Genomic DNA, 16,482 nt, shown 5'->3' on the forward strand with positions numbered 1-16,482 from the left:
GAACAGCGAGAAAGGGGTGACATAAACTTTTGAAACTTCCCTCCATGTCCCAGAATACAGTGCAAAATACATCCCAGTTACATCATGAATACATTAAAGAGAGGTTGGGTTACACAGGATTAACATATGGAGGAGGGAGGGGGGAATATGCAGAGCTGGAGATATGCGCAGATAAGCACATCCTGATGAGAAGACAATGGTCCATGTACTGGCATTTCCTGGAGGAAAGGCTTGGCAGAGTGATTTGACAGGATTAGGGTCTTGACACCTTGCTTGAGGGATTATGGAGGACAGGGGAGGTGTGATGGAGTCCTAGAGAAATTGAGCAAATTGGCACGTTGATTTTCTATGAATTTTATAGATTTTAGTCCCTTTTGACATTGCAATTGGAAATAAATTGATATATTGTAGCGAAGAAGAAGGTGAAGAAGACATGCCCCCCCTTCCGTATCAATGGGGCTGCGGTACTCATCTCGCTTTCAGGCCGAGGGAGCTGGTGTTTGTCCACAGACAGCTTTCCGGGTCATGTGGCCAGCAGGACTAAACTGCTTCTGGCGCAATGGAATACCATGACCGAAACCAGAGCGCACGGAAATGCCGTTTACATTCCTGCCGGAGCAGTACCTATTTATCTACTTGCACTTTGACGTGCTTTCGAACTGCTAGGTTGGCAGGAGCAGGGACTGAGCAAAGGGAGCTCACTCCGTTGTGGGGATTCAAACCGCCGACCTTCTGATCGGCAAGTCCTAGGCTCTGTGGTTTAACCCACAGCACCACCCACATCCATAACAAGAGTTAGATATGTGTTGTTGTTGTTGTTAAGAACTCGGAACTCCCCGTGACAGAAAGCCACCTAGTCCAGGATAACCCCTCCTTTCTCATCTTTTAGGGGTCAACCGAGAGCCAACAATCAACAGAGGGCATGTTGCTCTGCTGCGGACTTGAGTCTGGCTAACTCGTGCAGCAGAAGACATTTCTCATTCCTGAAGATTGCGGAGGAGCTTGTGGTGGAGAAAGGAGGGCGCTCACTCTGCCTGCTGCTTCCCGGCTGCTCACCCAGCATCCTCTTCCGCTACTGAATCTCTTGTTTTTTTGCCCAATCTCATCATTTGCCTTTGAACAAAGTGTTCCGTCCTCCAATGCTGTATATATTTGTCACTGGTGTGCTCCGGGCACAAATCGACACTTCAGTTCTGAGAAATAAATCACACATCAACCTCACTCGAGTGCCCCACATGTCCGTTTTCTTCTAACGTTAAATTTAACTTTCCTCTTTGGATATTTTGGCTTCTCGCTATGGTCTTATATCACTCCAAAGTGGCCTTCTCGCAGCATGAAGGCTGGGACAACAACAAGGTCCTTTCGCAACACTCCTCCCCAGAGCTTAAGTCTGGCTCCTCGGTCTACCGGCCCACATCTGCCCCACAAGCTGCCCACTAGGGTTGCAACTTTTAACAACCTCGTGTTCCTGTAGCTTAGCTAGATGAACTTTTGCCTAAAAAACAAAGGAATGAACTGTCATTTCCAAATCTCTTGGAAAAAGCTCACTTCGAAATCAATCGGTGTTTGTATATGTAACTGTACAACATGTTGTGTAATATGCAGAGCGTGTCTTATAATACAGGAAAAATAGAGCTGGCAAATTCTCTAATACTCGCACAATGTTTTGTACATTGTTGCTTAGAATAAACCGAGGTTGCAGTTGGCCTTTGCTTCTGCTGCAATAAAATTTGCTTTGATTGTGTGATGCACACTGATTACTTCCTGTGATCTGGATGGATGGATCCGGCAATTCTCCAATACAGTTTTAGGAAGTTCCAGACAGATGTAAAAGTTCTAAACAGATCCATTAAGTTTTTTTGTTTTGTTTGCAGTGCTTATACTTATGAGTTACCTTATACTTATGTTACCTATATGGTGATTCCAACTTTTCATTTTGGGGTGCCCTTTTTTCACAACTGAGAGGAATCAGTCCCCTTTTAAGCATAAGTTTATCCCTTTATGATACAGGAAATCATCTTTTTTTGGGGGGGGGGTCAAAAGGTTCTAACCCTACTGCTCAAAGGTCACTCTTTGTTTTCCCAGGCCCTGAGAATTGCCAGGAAAGTGAACTGGTTCTAGGCTTCTGCCTGAGTCCTGGACAAAAAGACCACATGCCCCAACCCTATGCCGGAAGGCAGGACCAAATAGATGTGTGTCATTTATTTCAAATGGTGTCTTTAAAGCCCCAAACAGCTTAGGAGCTGGGGACCCTGCAGCCCACCTTATTTCATCTATTTTTCTCTGCTTGCTCCATCCAGTATCTGAGGCCTGGCTCCAGGTGAGAGGGACGGCAGGCAATGATAAGCAACAGGGTCTTCTCGGTGATGGCGCCTGCCTTGTGCAATGCCCTTCCGCATGAAACCCATCGCCAGGCATTTGGTTGTTTAAGAAAGACCTCTAGAGGAGTGTTTTCTGCTCCTTTGTCTGTTTTCGCTCTCCCTCTCTTTCTAAATCGCTGCTTTATGAACTGCTGTTTCCGTTTGCTTAATTGATTTCTGGGCTTGCTACGTTAACCAAGGTTTCACACCATTACTTTTTATGTACCGCAGACATTTTATATATTATTTCGTCGTTTTACTGCTTCAGACAGATTTGAAAAATAGGCAGGGTGTACATTCAGATCACGGTGGCACAAAGCCTATGAAGAGACAAACCCTGCTTCCAAGTGCCACTTGAAGCAGAACCAAAGGAAAGAATCATAGATTTGGGAGAGACCCTGAGGGTCATCTAGCCCAACCCGCTGCAATGCAGGATTATTATTTTTTGCCCAATGTGCTCGAACCCATGACCTTGAGATCAAGAGTCTCATGCTTTGCCAACTGAGCTATGCCACAGAAGAGGAAGAAGAAAGCTGGTTTAGCTGGTACATGAGTGCATCTTTGCCCTTTCCCCCATGCACAAAGAACCATTGAATTGTAGAGCTGGAAGGGACCCTGATGGTCATCTAGACCAACCCCCTGCATTGCACCTGCTCCTTCTTTCTCCATTTTCATTCTAAATGCTGGCAAGTGGCTGCAATGGCGGGGAGAAAAAGGGCATGGGGGCAGGTGAGGAGAGATACTGGGTCAGGGAAGGACTGCAGACACTTCGGGACAGCCCCCCATGAGCATTTGGAGGGGGCACCAGGCTGGTAAACAACTGAGTCACATCAGTAGGTATAAAGTCAATCTCTCGGCTGCATCTACCTTGCAGGGTTGTTGTGCAAAAGACACCTGAATGCAATACTGATGAATCATTAGTCCAGCATCTTGTTCTCACAGTGTGGGCGGTGTGCAAATTTAATAAATGAAATAACAATTGTGGGAAGCCTGCAGCAAGACCTGATCTCAGCTGCCCTTTCCCCACTTGGGATTCCCAGCAGCCAGAAGCACTGCCGCAGATCACAGCCGCCCTGGCGAGGAGCCACCGAATGGCCGCCGCCTCCTCCAAGAATTTGCCCCGTCTCCCACGCTAAGAAGGTCCGTCTAGTTAAAGCTCTGGTTTTCCCAGTAGTGATGTATGGAAGTGAGAGCTGGACCATAAAGAAGGCTGATGGCCAAAGAATGGATGCTTTTGAATTCTGGTGCTGAAGGAGACTCTGGAGAGTCCCATGGACTGCAAGGAGATCCAACCTATCCATTCTGAAGGAAATCAGCCCTGAGTGCTCACTGGAAGGACAGATCGTGAAGCTGAGGCTCCAAGACTTTGGCCACCTCATGAGAAGAGAAGACTCCCTGGAAAAGACCCTGATGTTGGGAAAGATGGAGGGCACAAGGAGAAGGGGACAACAGAGGAGGAGATGGTGGGACAGTGTTGTCGAAGCTACCAGCATGAGTTTGATCAAACTGCGGGAGGCAGTGGAAGACAGGAGTGCCTGGCGTGCTCTGGTCCAGGGGGTCACGAAGAGGCGGACACACGACTAAACAACAACAACGTCACCCATGGTGGGCACCATCACTTGGCACTTTCCCTTTGTTAACGGAGAAATCTGAGGGCTCCCTTGGACAAAAAACAAGGACACCAGCCAGGAATACCAGAGCAAAACAGCAGCCAGTTGGCTTGGTCTTTCTTGAAGACTGTCGCGACAGGACTCCCACCTGCCACAAGGTGGAACAAGATGGAAGCCCCAAACAAAAGAGAACCCAAACTTTTATTAGCTGCTCATCCCCATGTTACAAGCCCCCAAACTACATCACTCATACATCATGGTTACATCATGAAAGGGGAGGTCTGGTGGCAGTAATCTGAGCATCCTGGACCCTGCCCCGTGGTTCCCCTTGCCCTCCACCAAACACCCATCAAGTGTCACAAAAGAGATATTTAGGGTACATTTCCCTGTTTCCCAGCCAAGTTCATCCCACCCTTTTGTCTTAATCTGGGTTTGTTATTTCTGGAATGGCTACCTGTCTGGCACTCAGGTATCAGGATGCCAGGGATTATCACTCAGGTGCTGAGTATCAGTGAATTCTTACATTTGGTCTTCTGCAGCAGAGGCCCTTTGAATAGATAGGAAGAAACTGTGATGAAGTGTTTTGTGGGGACAAATCACAAAAGTCACAAAAGTGATGGTGCTGGTTTTGGTAGTGGGCTGCATGTGCATGCTATCTGCTGGAGGGGCAAACCCCCCCACCTATACATAAATTCCTGCAACACCTTGAACCCAGGACCCCGAGAAAAGGCAAAGGCCCACCCAGCCCACCGAGAGCCAGTGTGGAGCAGCGGTTCTGGGAAAGACCCGGGTTCGAATCCCCCCAGGAGGCGAGACCTGGGGGTCCAGTGGCCGCCTCTCTGCCTAGCCGACCTTGCAGGGTTGTTGTGATGGATGAAATAGGGCGGGGGAGGGAGAGTCACGCGAGCCCCCCCTCGGATTCCCCAAAGGCTCCTCCGCTCGCAGCTGGCCGGGAGGGGAGGGGCTTTCTCCGAGCGAGGCCCCGCCCACCCCGCGCGCCCGGCGATTGGAGGGAAGCGGGCGGACACGTGGAGGAGGCCGGTTCACGTGACGGGGCGCTCTCACGTGACGGGCCGCCCTGGCTCCGCGCCGATTGCAGGTTTTGGGAGGAAAGGAGGATGGAGGGAGAAGGAGAGCAGGAAGAAGAGGGAGAGGAGGAGTGGCTGCTGGAGTCCTTGAGACTGTGAGTCAGCGGGGGGGGGGAGGGGAGAGAGAAAGGGGAGGGAGAGAAAGGGGAGGGGAGGGGAGGAGATGGGGGAGAAAAAGAGGGGAGGGAGAGAGGCAGGGGAAAGAGAGCAGAGGGAGGGGAGGGGGAAGAGGAGGGAGAAGGAAAGAGAAAGGGAGGGAGGAGGGGAGGGGGAGAAGAACAGGGGAGAGGGAGAGAGGGAGGGGGAAGAGGGGAGAGGGAGGGGAGGGGGAAGAGGAGGGAGAAGGAAAGCGAAAGGGAGGGGAGGGAGGAGGGGAGGGGGGAGAAGAAGGGGAGAGAGGGAGGGGGAAGAGGGGAGAGGGAGAGAGGGAGGGGGAAGAGGGAGGGGAGGGGGGAAGAGGAGGGAGAAGGAAAGAGAAAGGGAGGGAGGAGGGGAGGGGGGAGAAGAAGAGGGGAGAGGGAGAGAGGGAGGGGGAAGAGGGGAGAGGGAGGGGAGGGGGGAAGAGGAGGGAGAGGGAGAGAGGGAGGGGGAAGAGGGAGGGGAGGGGGGAAGAGGAGGGAGAAGGAAAGAGAAAGGGAGGGGGGAGGAGGGGAGGGGAGAGAAGAAGAGGGGAGAGGGAGAGAGGGAGGGGGAAGAGAAAGGGAGGGGAGATTGGGAGAGGAGAAGAGGTGGGTCCTGCTTTGGGCTCCCACTTTGCCTCCGTGGCCACTGGGGAGCAAGGGCTGCTGTGCCCCTTTGAGCCATCCCAGTCACTCAGTGTCCATCCGTCTGTCCATCCATCCATTCATTGCATTTCTCTCCCACTTCTCTTTTCCCGTGTTTCCAGGTACAACAATCTCCACCTGTTTGAGCTTCACGATCCCACCAGAGTCATTGAGTGGACGGGAGAAAAAAGTGAGTTTTTGTTTTCTTTCTCTTTGGCATTTTTTTGCTTCCACTTTTTGTTTTGTTTTCTACGAATTCAGATTCCTAGTAATTTGATCAATTACCAGCTTCAGGGGTCCTTTACCTTTAGCTTTTACCAGCTGACAGTTGGGCACGATGCCCCATATTTTTCTTGATGCCCCATATTTTTTTTTAAAAAAAACTTAATGTTTTAAAAAGGAACAATGTTGGTCTGATTTCTTTAGGTATTTGTGTGGCGGGGTATGAAAATGGAAGAAGGAATGAAATCCTTCAGCTTCTCCTGCCTCAGAGGCTTTACGCAAAGGAGAACCAGGTAATGTTAATGATAATACTTTGGAGATTCCCCTCCCCATTTGGGCCCACACCCCGACTTCAGAAGAGATAGATGTTTGTGCAAATGCTCTCCTGGGTCTCTTTTCTGCTGAGTCCCAGGCATGGATCCTTAGCTGCAGGATGGTTTTCGGGTGGAACCCTTAATTTATTTATTTTTAAACAGGGCTTATGTCCAGAAAGAGATTTCAAGGTTGAACATGGTGGATTTTCCGATCACCCGGTCTACATGCTGAAGCCCGTGCCGAAGACCAGGTCAGTGGTGCTAAAAGGACTTGGCCTCTCGGTTGCTGGTTAATATATAAATTTTATTAAGGTAAGGTTTATAGAGAAAAATACAGAACTTAATATCCTTTCCTTTTCTTAAAGGAATATCTAGATACAATAAAAACACAAAAAGCCGGGGGGTGGGGTTAGAAATAAAGAGAACAAAAATAGGTTAAAAGAGAAAGAAAAAATAAGATTAAGAAAATCCTTATTTTCTGATTGCTGGTTATCTAGATGTGCAAAACCTGCCTAGAGTATTCGGTATAGAAGTGGTACCTAAATTACCGTATTTTTCCGTGTATAACACGCCCCCATGTATAAGACTCAAAATAGAGAAAATGGGGGGGGGGGAGAGATTGCACAGAGTTGTGGAGCTTTCTTTGGGAGAGATTGCTAGAGTTGTTGAGCTTTTTTTGTGGGGGGGGGGGTTGCCAAAAATCCCTCTCCCGCAGGACCGCAACAGCCAATCACACACACATCGGCAAAGCCACCAATCATTTGCACGCTCGCAAAACGTAATCGCCAATCACCCACCCAATTGCCACAGTAGCCAATAACCAGCGGACCTATTTTGCCCATACCTCCTACCCCAGGAAGTTCCCAGAGCTGAGCTACCGTATTTTTCGCCCTATAGGACGCACTTTCCCCCCTCCAAAAATGAAGGGGAAATGTGTGTGCGTCCTATGGGGCGAATGCAGGCTTTCGCTGAAGCCTGGAGAGCGAGAGGGGTCGGTGTACACCGACCCCTCTCGCTCTCCAGGCTTCAGGAGAGCCGCAGCGCCAGCCCCACAAGGTCGGGGGACAGCGGGGAGGCGGAACGCCGCCATCCCGCTGTCTCCCGATGTGGTTTGGTGGCTGACGACGGGGAGACGCGTGCTTCTCCCCGCCGCCAGCCCCGCAAGCTCCGGGGACAGTGGGGAGGCGCAGCGCGTCTTCCCGCTGTCCGCGGACCTGGTCTGCAGGTGGGCGGCGGGGAGAAGAGCGCTTCTCCCTGCTGCCTGCCCCACAAGCTCCAGGGACAGCCGGCCCCACAAGCGCCTGGGGGGGAAATAATTTTTTTTCTTTATTTCCCCCCCAAAAAACTTGGTGCGTCCTATGGGCCGGTGCGTCCTGTGGGGCGAAAAATACGGTAATTGTTGGCCAAGGAAAGCCTAATCCGATCACCAGGCTTGCCAAGGGGTCCAGACATGCAAAGGAAGTTCCATTGCACTTTGGGTGGTGGGACTTCAGAGGTGTTTGTCTATACTAATCTTATACCTGGGTCTTGCCCTGCCATGTCTGCTTATCAGTGGCGTAGCGTGGGGGGTGCAGGGGGGGCCGGCCGCACCGGGCGCAACATCTGAGGGGGGGCACGCTCGCACTCGCAGCTCTCTGCCCCTACCTGGCTCACTCACTCTCTCTCACTGCAGTGCTGGCTGTGCGAATCCGATCCGAGCCGCCGGGTCGCCGCCCACTGTGGAGGGGGTGGGTGCCAGGCGTGCTGTGCGGAGAGAGAGCGAGGGACTGTCTGGGGGAGGGACAGTGCAGCGGCCGCCCAGCGCAGCGCTGAGCGCGGGAGAGAACCACACCAGACCAGACCAGGCAGCAGCAAGAAGAAGCTGGCAGCGGCGGCAGGTTAGGGGTTAGGGGGCGCAAATTACTTGCCTTGCCCCGGGTTAGGGGGCGCAAATTACTTGCCTTGCCCCGGGTGCTGACAACCCACGCTACGCCGCTGCTGCTTATGCTAATCTTGTACCAAGGACTTGTCTGGACATGTTTGCCAAGGTTAAACTAGTGTAACCCCTGTCTACCCCTCCCCTTTTGTGACATGTCAGTGATGTAGCAATGATGCTGTACAAACTGTATTCTGGGATATGGTGGGGAAGTTTTAAAAATCCTGGTCACCCCATCCTCGGGGTTCAAAATTCCTCTTTGAACCTGTTGCGCAATAAACTTTGGTCTACAGCTATTTGCTCCGGTTGGTGGCTGGATTCCTTCTTTTATTCCGCAGGGACTCGCGGGCTCTGCCCAACGAGCTGGGGGACTGAGCAGCCTCGCACCTAGATTTTTCCGTAACACATATTAAATACTTGTCTTATACACGGAAACGTACGGTAGTTCTAGTGTCCTTGCAGTGCAGAGCGGACTGTGCTGACAGCCTTGGGAGCCGGGAGCATTGATCATCCTGAACTGGAGTTCTCTGTTGACAATATGTCAGGGGTGCCTCTTTCCAGTGTTTGTGTGTGAGTAGAAGCCCACCCATGTCCTGCGCCTTTCTCAAGCATTCCTAACTATTTTGCTTGTGCCTGTAGCTTGCTGGTGACAAGTGGCCCATCAGACGGCTCCCTGCAGGTGTGGCACGTGGGGCAGGATGAAACAGGTGCGTCAATCAGCAAGTCACCGCTTGATGTATTATTATTATTATTATTATTATTATTATTATTATTATTATTATTTATTAATTAAATTCACCTGTATAGTGCCTTGCATCTGAAGATTGCAGGGCAGTTTCCAGTACAAAACCCCCTAATTCAAAAGAAAACCTACATAGTTTATTTTCCTTTCACTGCACCGTGAGGCTTGCCACGTGCCCGAACGGCTGAAACTAATATTTTCCACTTTATGATTAACATAAGGGGGTCTCTGCTGCATGATGATGTCACAAAAGCCAGGCTGCTGGATGAGGCCAAAGGACCATCGAGTCCAGGCCTCCTGCTCTCACAGGGGCCAACCAGATGCCTCTTCTGGGAAACCCACAAGTGGGATCTGAGCACAAGAACAGCTCTCCCCTCCTGTGGCTTCGACCAACTAGGATTCAGCAACATTGCTGCCTCTGACTCTGGAGACAGAGCAGAGACATCCTGACTAGTAGTCTTCAATTGCCCTCTCCTCCATGAATTTGCCTAATCCTCTTTTAAACCCACCCAAGCAGGTGGCCCTGACTGCCTCCTGTGGCAGGGAGTTCCACAGTTTAACTCTTGAATAACGGCTTTCTGCTACGCATCCTGAGTTCTCCGACATTCACCGAATGTCCGTGAGGTCGTGTGTTATAAGAGGAGGGAGGAGAGTGTAGCATTCCCAAAGCAAGGAAGGATTGGACTCTGATTAATAAAATACACACGAGGCTTGAACCAGCAAGACTCTGGGAGGAGTGCGTATAATAATTCTCTCTCCACCCCTTGGCCCAGGTTGTTTTATTCACAAAAGAACTTTTTACACAGTGTTTGTAAGTACCAATCAGATTTCCTCTGAGCATTTCAAAAAACCCCACGTGGGACAAAGTCAGATCAGAAGAAATTCTTTTAACTGCAAAGAAACTATGTCCTACTTGAGCGTGCATATGTAGTTCAGAGTAAATAAAATAGGAAGCAAGGAGGAATGCTTTTAGCAAACTTCGGAGGTCATAAACAGCAGTAAACAGGAGAGGAAGGAAGGGTAGTATTTAACTTCTCTTTGTGAACTCTCTTCCTGGCCCTAAGATTAACAAAACTAACAATAGCTACGTCAAGGAAGCTACCTTCTATCTTTATGACCCAGGATGCCTGATGAAGCAACTGGCAACTGGTCTGTGTATTCAGAATGCTTATACGTGCCTGTCAGGCATAGAGAAAGCAAATGGCAGAGGTGCGGAGGTTTGTGGGATTCGATCAGAAACTATTGTCAATGAATCAAACCCAGTCAACGCAATGCTTTCATCGCGGACACAATGGCTTGCTCCACATTTCACAGTTCTTCATAGTAATCCCACCTGACCCCCCCACTCTGGATATTTGCGCCCCTACAGGAGAGCTTTCCTCCATCCAATTCCTCCAGGTCATAAGATTCTCCAATCTACAATTACACCTCCCTTTCTGCAGCTGTTAAATTGGGATTCCTTAAACGCGCACCGCAAGAGCGGCGAGTTTCCAGTTCGAACCCGACCGTCTTCGCTCGGCCTTAACTGGCGCTTCTGGGTTCCAGATTCCAATTTGCTGGTGCTTGTATAGGGATCCTGCCCCAAAATTGATGGACTTCAATTCCCACCTGCCCCAGCCAGCACAGGCAGTGCTCAGGGATTGTGGGGGTTGTAGAGAGCGTAGAGAGACACACAGCCATATCTTGGGTATAACTGTCTTTTCCCTTCCTCCCCCAGATGTTATTAAGCCCCTCTACACTGTCCGCACCACGCAAGGAGAGGCGCACTGCTGGGCAAAGATTGCAACTGCTTTCTCCAAATCGGCGTGGGTCCTTCATGGCCTGCGGGTCAGCGATGTTCAGGTGACCGAGATGGAATCCAGGACAACCATCTTCGTGGCAGGTAGCCTTCGGTCTTGCGGGATAAAACCCTCAATAATAATAATAATAATATTTTATTATTTATACTCCGCGCATGTGGCTGAGTTTCCCCAGCCACTCTGGGCGGCTCCCAATCGAGTGTTAAAAACAATACAGCATTAAATATTAAGAACTTCCCTAAACAGGGCTGCCTTCAGATGTCTTTTAAAAATAAGATAGCTGCTTATTTCCTTGACATCTGAAGGGAGGGCGTTCCACAGGGCAGGCGCCACCACCGAGAAGGCCCTCTGTCTGGTTCCCTGTAACCTCACTTCTTGCAATGAGGGAGCCGCCAGAAGGTCCTTGGAGCTGGACCTCAGTGTCTGGGCTGAACGATGCGGGTGGAGACGCAGTAAAAACAAAAAACAAAAACAAAAAGTCCAGTTGTCTTCCAAATTGTAATCTTATTATTTTTGACTTCCCACGGTCTGAATGTTAGGCAAAGCTGTTTGCAATATAGATAAATCGTATTCCACAAATATCAGTCATTTGGAGATCGATCAGCCTTTGGAGATTGCACTCTCCCCCCTCTAGATGACGTTTGACGTGATCGAGAATCCTGGACTCAGGGACAGAGAATTACAAAGCATTAAAATTGAGATGTGGAAAATATGGAAAAAACAAGGAGAGGCAGTACTGAGATGTGGAAATACGCTTCGGAGATCCAGACCGTGGGGAGCTCCGAAAAATTAATAATTATAATCTGGACTATAATTTGGTCTTTTTTATTTTAGTTTTTTATTTTAATTGGAGTATTATGATTGGATATTGTCAGGGGCTCAGGAGCAGGAGCACAGGGGAGAGAGGAAATGGAGAGCGAGGGGGAAGAATCCGAGGGCAGCGTAGGGGAGTATGACAGTGGCCCGAGAGATTCCATGAGCTTCTCCAGCGAATCAGAAGATTCCCAGAAGGGGGCACCGATGGTCAGGGCAAGGGGGGTCCCAGGGGGGACGCACCAGAAACAAGGAGCCAGAGGGGAACCCCAAAGCAGCAGTGGAGGATCGGGACCAGTTTCCCCACCAGAGCGTAGTGGGGGGGAAGAGTCACAGGTGTCAGGGCCAGCGTCTCCTCCAGCGGGGAGAGAAGGTGAGTCAGGGCTGACCAAGCCTCCAACGGAGGGGAGGTCAGTTGCAGCTAGCCTCCCCGAAGGGGGAAGCAGTGACAGCAGCAGTGAAACGGTCAGGAGGAAAGTTGCTGGCTGGGCGCACACGCCAAGTTCAAATGTACAGGCGCGGGGGACAGCAGGAGACCCGGATGGGGAACCAGCTCCTAAAGCCCGCCGGAGGGAGGGGGAAGGCTCAGGGGATTCAGCGTCAGAAGAGTCTAGAAAGGGCGAGACCCCAACGGACAGGCGGAACCAGAGGCGGAAAGAACAGAGGAAGAGGTGGAGTAAGGCTAGAGTCTTAAACTGGTGTCTGGGGGGAGGAGACTCAGACGGAGCATCAGCGGTCTAAATGTTGAGACGTAGAGCTGCACGCTGCGGCTCTGGAAGTGAAACTGAACTTCAATAAAGACTTTCGTATTTAACAACGAAGTGGCGTTGGTCCTTTGTGAGCTGGGACCTCGGGCAGCTCTGACAGATATATTAATTGGATTTTTTTAATTGGAAAATCAATAAAAAAAAAAAATTTGTTTTTTTTTTTAAAAGAGTCTCCTTAAGATTAAGAGTCCCATGCCCCAGCTACTGATCCAACCCTCAAAGCCGTTACAAGTGATTCCGAATCAACATCAGGAAGAACTTTCTGACGGGAAGAGCCATTTGAGGTGGTGCTCTGTCCTTCTTTGGAGGTTTTTAGCAGAGTTTGGATGGCCATCTGTCCTGGATGCTTTAGCTAAGATTCCTGCATTGTAGGGGGTTGGACTGGATGACCTTTGGGGGTCCCTTCCAAGCCTACAATTCCGCGATCCCCTTGTGCTCTTGTTTCCTTCTGTAGGCTCCACAAACACCGATGAGGTTGCCACCCTGGAGTTCCTGGACGAAGCCGCCGTCCTGGCCTGCGGCACGAAGGGGCAGCTGTTCCTGGCTGACACCAGGCAGCCGCAGGGTCTCCTGCAGGTCGCCGAGGATGCCCACGTCTCTGAGGCGCTGCCTGGGCAGAGCTGGTGTGCTGGAGTTTGCTGCGGCCCCCTGCCATCCTCTGGGGACAGGCGGCTGGTGGCCCGCCTCTCCTCTGCTGGCCGTGTCATGCTGACCGACCTCAGAAACCCGGCGAGAGCTGTGAAGATGGCTCAGTGCTGTGTGCCCACAGGTGGCCTCTGTAGGGCAGGGTTCCTCTCTGTCTCCTTTGCCCCTCTGCTTGGAGAACACCTGGCCGTCTCAGGTAAGCCTGTGGGGCAGAGATCTCGGTAATTCTTTGGTCCTGTTTGTGCCAGAATTTGGAGGGTGGGGAGAAATTTAGCTGCTAGTGTCGTGCTGCCTAGGCTTTAAAGGTAAAGGACTCTTGGACGGTTAAGTCCAGTCAAAGGCAACTCTGGGGTTGTGCTCATCTCGCTTTCAGGCCGAGAGAGCCAGCGTTTGTCCACAGACAGTTTTCTGGGTCATGTGGCCAGCAGGACCACACTGCTACTGCCGCACGGAGGACCATGGCGAGTGCCAGAGCGCACGGAAACACCGTTTACCTTCCCACTGCAGTGGTACCTATTTATCTACTCGCACTGGTGTGCTTTTGAACTGTAAGGTTGGCAGGAGCTGGGACAGAGCAACGGGAGCTCACCCCATCACGGGGATATGAACCGCCGACCTTCGAATCGGCAAGCCCAAGAGGCTCAGTGGTTTAGACCACAGTGCCACCGGTGTCCTAGTCTTGGCTCAAGGGGTACAGGAAACCCGAGGGAATGGGGTGTGGGGGCAAGTCAACAACCTCAGGGGCCCTATCTGGTTGGAGACACAACTTTTGACTTAACAGGGGAGCTTTGGGCAAAACAGCCTTGGTTCTCCGCTTCTGTAAAATGGGAATCCTATCCAGTGGAGAGGTGCCCTTTGGGCTGGGTTACAGTAGCCTCTTGCCCAGCTGCCAGGCTCTACAGCAAAACTTCACTTCATTCTCCAGAGCAGCTGCTTCCAAGCTGAGAAACATTTTAAATGTTGTGAGGATCCTATGCCCTTTTAAAATGTGTAGGGAGGGTGGAATTTGGACAGCCCTCGGGGTCCTTTCCAATTCTGCAGGTCCACGATCTCTGAGCATGGCTGGAGCAACATTTCTCCAATTGTCGCATGCTCAGGTACAGCCACAGGGGCCTGCACCCCTTCTCCTGTTCAGCCTCCGCATTTGGGGTGCAGTTTCACCTCCAAATACCAGCTGGTAGGTTGTGGTCTAAACCCGAGCCTCTGGGGCTTGCCGATCACAAGGTCGGTGGTTCGAATCCCCGCGACGAAGTGAGCTTCCGCTGCACTGTGCCAGCTCCTGCCAACCTAGCAGTTCAAAAACACGTCAAAGTGCAAGTAGATAAATAGGTACCACTGCGGCGGGAAGGTAAACGGCGTTTCCTTGTGCTCTGGTTTCCATCACGGTGTTCTGTTGCGCCAGAAGTGGTTTAGTCCTGCTGGCCACATGACCCGGAAAGCTGTCTGTGGACAAACGCTGGCTCTCTCGGCCTGAAAGCGAGATGAGAGCCACACTCCATAGTCGCCTTTGACTGGACTTAACCGTCCAGGGGTCCTTTACCTTTTTACCTTTACCAGCAGGTGGGAACCGCAGGCGATGGAGGCGCCCTGCTTGTGAGAGAGCAGGATGCTGCCCTTGCCAGGGCCCTGATCCTGTTAGGTACCTTCCATGCTCCTTCCCTCTTCTCCCTCCTCTGTGCTGGGAAGTGCTCACCTCTTCCCTCCCCCCACCCTTGCAGGCTTCGACGGAACTGTGCGGGTCTACGACACACACAACTGGGTCCTGTCCGTGCAGGATGCCAAACCGGCCTTCGTCCACAAAGGGCACGTCTTCAGCGGGGTGGGCAAAGCTGGAGTCGCAGCCCCGGTCGTCACAACCCACGCCTGGCACCCCTCCAAGCCCCGGACGTTGCTGTCGGCGGCGAGCGATGGGTCGCTGCACGTGTGGGACTGGTCTGAGCTCTGCGCGGCCAGCTAGCCCAGTTCTCTACACTTCACATTGGAGAAATGAAGGGGTCCAGTCGCACCCCCTGGAAGCAATTGGATATCTTGCAAAGAAAGGGTTTTTTTGGGGGGTTGCATCTTTGTGGAGCTCGCCCTGCGCGGCAGTTCTTCCTAATGATTTGTCTTTTGAGAGAAGGTCCAAACCCAATACCTTCAGTACTCTGTGGCTGCAAACCTCTGCCAGTTGTGTCACATAGGAACGCAGGACAGAGTGGGCAAAATGAAGCAAATGAGGCTGGCTACAAAACTGGGGGTCTTTTTAGTCTTGCCCCCCCCAAAAAAGAGAACCTGATGCCCACACAATGACCTTTTAAGATACCAGGTTTGTCCTTCTTTTTACAGTTGTTGTACCGGTGTCGTTTCTGATTTTATCCTGCGTTACATTTCGGTGTCCTGTTTTATGTTTCTGGTTTTTACTTGTGACCCCCCCCCCCCCCGGACAGGTGTGCCAACTTGAATATAATATTGGGGAGGGCAGTAGGTAAGCCCTACTCCCCCTTAATCGATTGCAATGTGTAGCATGCAGCCTCCCCCATTTGAATGGCAATACCCAGTAACTTTGGAAGGGCCTCGTCCCCTCAAATATTTTATGGGGGTGCGAAGACCCCTCAGGCCCTAGAAGTTGGCTCCTATGCACCCAGAGGACGTTTTTCGTCCAGTGGTGGCTCAATATAGGAGTTAAATAAATTGGTGGTGCAGGCATTGTGCAGGGGAGAGAATTAGGCTCTGTAGGTCTCAGCTGCTGACATCAGCAAAGGGGAAAAGCCGTTTATGGGCTGCCTCCCCTTCTGCTTCTTAAGTATTGCTTTCAGGGGTGGCTAAGATCAACGTGAGATTAGTGACCCACCAGGACGCAAATGGGCTGTTCCGTTCTTCCCCCTTAGAAGCAGAGGAAGAGGGGAAGGGTCTCAGAGGGTCCTTGCCTGCCCTTAGGACGTCACGTTCAAACAGTTTTATGGGCTGCGTGCAGGGTGGTTTTTAAGCTTTGCCCGTTGGGCTTGTGCAAACTACACAGAGACCTGTAAAATGGGGTGTAGACCCCCCCCCCGTCGCTCTTTTTTCCCTGACACCTCCCTTATCACTAGGTACCCATTTTATGGCTTTGTTTGTTCATACAATCCGCACACACAATCCGAAGCAGTGAATAAAACAAAAGACCAACTTATCAGTGAAGCCCTGGCGGTTGGAATGCTGTACTTAAGTTTAACAATAAATGAGTTTTCCTAAGCTGGGAGGTTTTAATTTTCTTCCTGAAGCCTTTTGAATGTGGCACCTTCTAGGGCTACCCCCAAGTGAGTGTTCACCATTAGCAAAACATGCAAAAAGTGTGTCCCCCCCCCCTGTTTTTTGTCATTGAGCCAGGAATAAACCACTCTCTCCATACCGTCTTTGGAGCAGAGAAAGCTGCCAGACTCAGTGAGGAGGGAGGGCGGAAACTTGATGTTTTTGGCACGCTGGGC

The 16,482-nt window shown here is 51.1% G+C and overlaps 2 protein-coding genes across 2 annotated transcripts in view; both read left to right on the top strand.

Moving 5' to 3' along the window:
- Positions 1 to 1,221, top strand: part of LOC310760719 (disintegrin and metalloproteinase domain-containing protein 9-like) — a 40,327-nt gene extending 39,106 nt beyond the window's left edge. The window contains exon 23 of the mRNA XM_083609785.1: positions 890 to 1,221. The gene's annotated coding sequence lies outside the window, so the exon portion shown is untranslated. The remainder of the gene's footprint in view (positions 1 to 889) is intronic.
- A 3,790-nt stretch (positions 1,222 to 5,011) lies between these two features.
- WDR73 (WD repeat domain 73) lies at positions 5,012 to 16,249 on the top strand. The gene is made up of 8 exons (XM_083610029.1): positions 5,012 to 5,153; positions 5,945 to 6,012; positions 6,249 to 6,337; positions 6,521 to 6,609; positions 8,913 to 8,980; positions 10,733 to 10,897; positions 12,849 to 13,235; positions 14,758 to 16,249. The coding sequence occupies exons 1-8, from the start codon at positions 5,089 to 5,091 to the stop codon at positions 14,994 to 14,996; spliced, it is 1,170 nt and encodes a 389-aa protein (XP_083466155.1). The 5' UTR covers positions 5,012 to 5,088; the 3' UTR covers positions 14,997 to 16,249.
- The last annotated feature ends 233 nt before the right edge of the window (positions 16,250 to 16,482 follow it).

This window comes from Podarcis filfolensis (assembly GCF_964270895.1).
Source record: "Podarcis filfolensis genome assembly, chromosome: 4".
NCBI classification, from domain to species: domain Eukaryota; kingdom Metazoa; phylum Chordata; class Lepidosauria; order Squamata; family Lacertidae; genus Podarcis; species Podarcis filfolensis.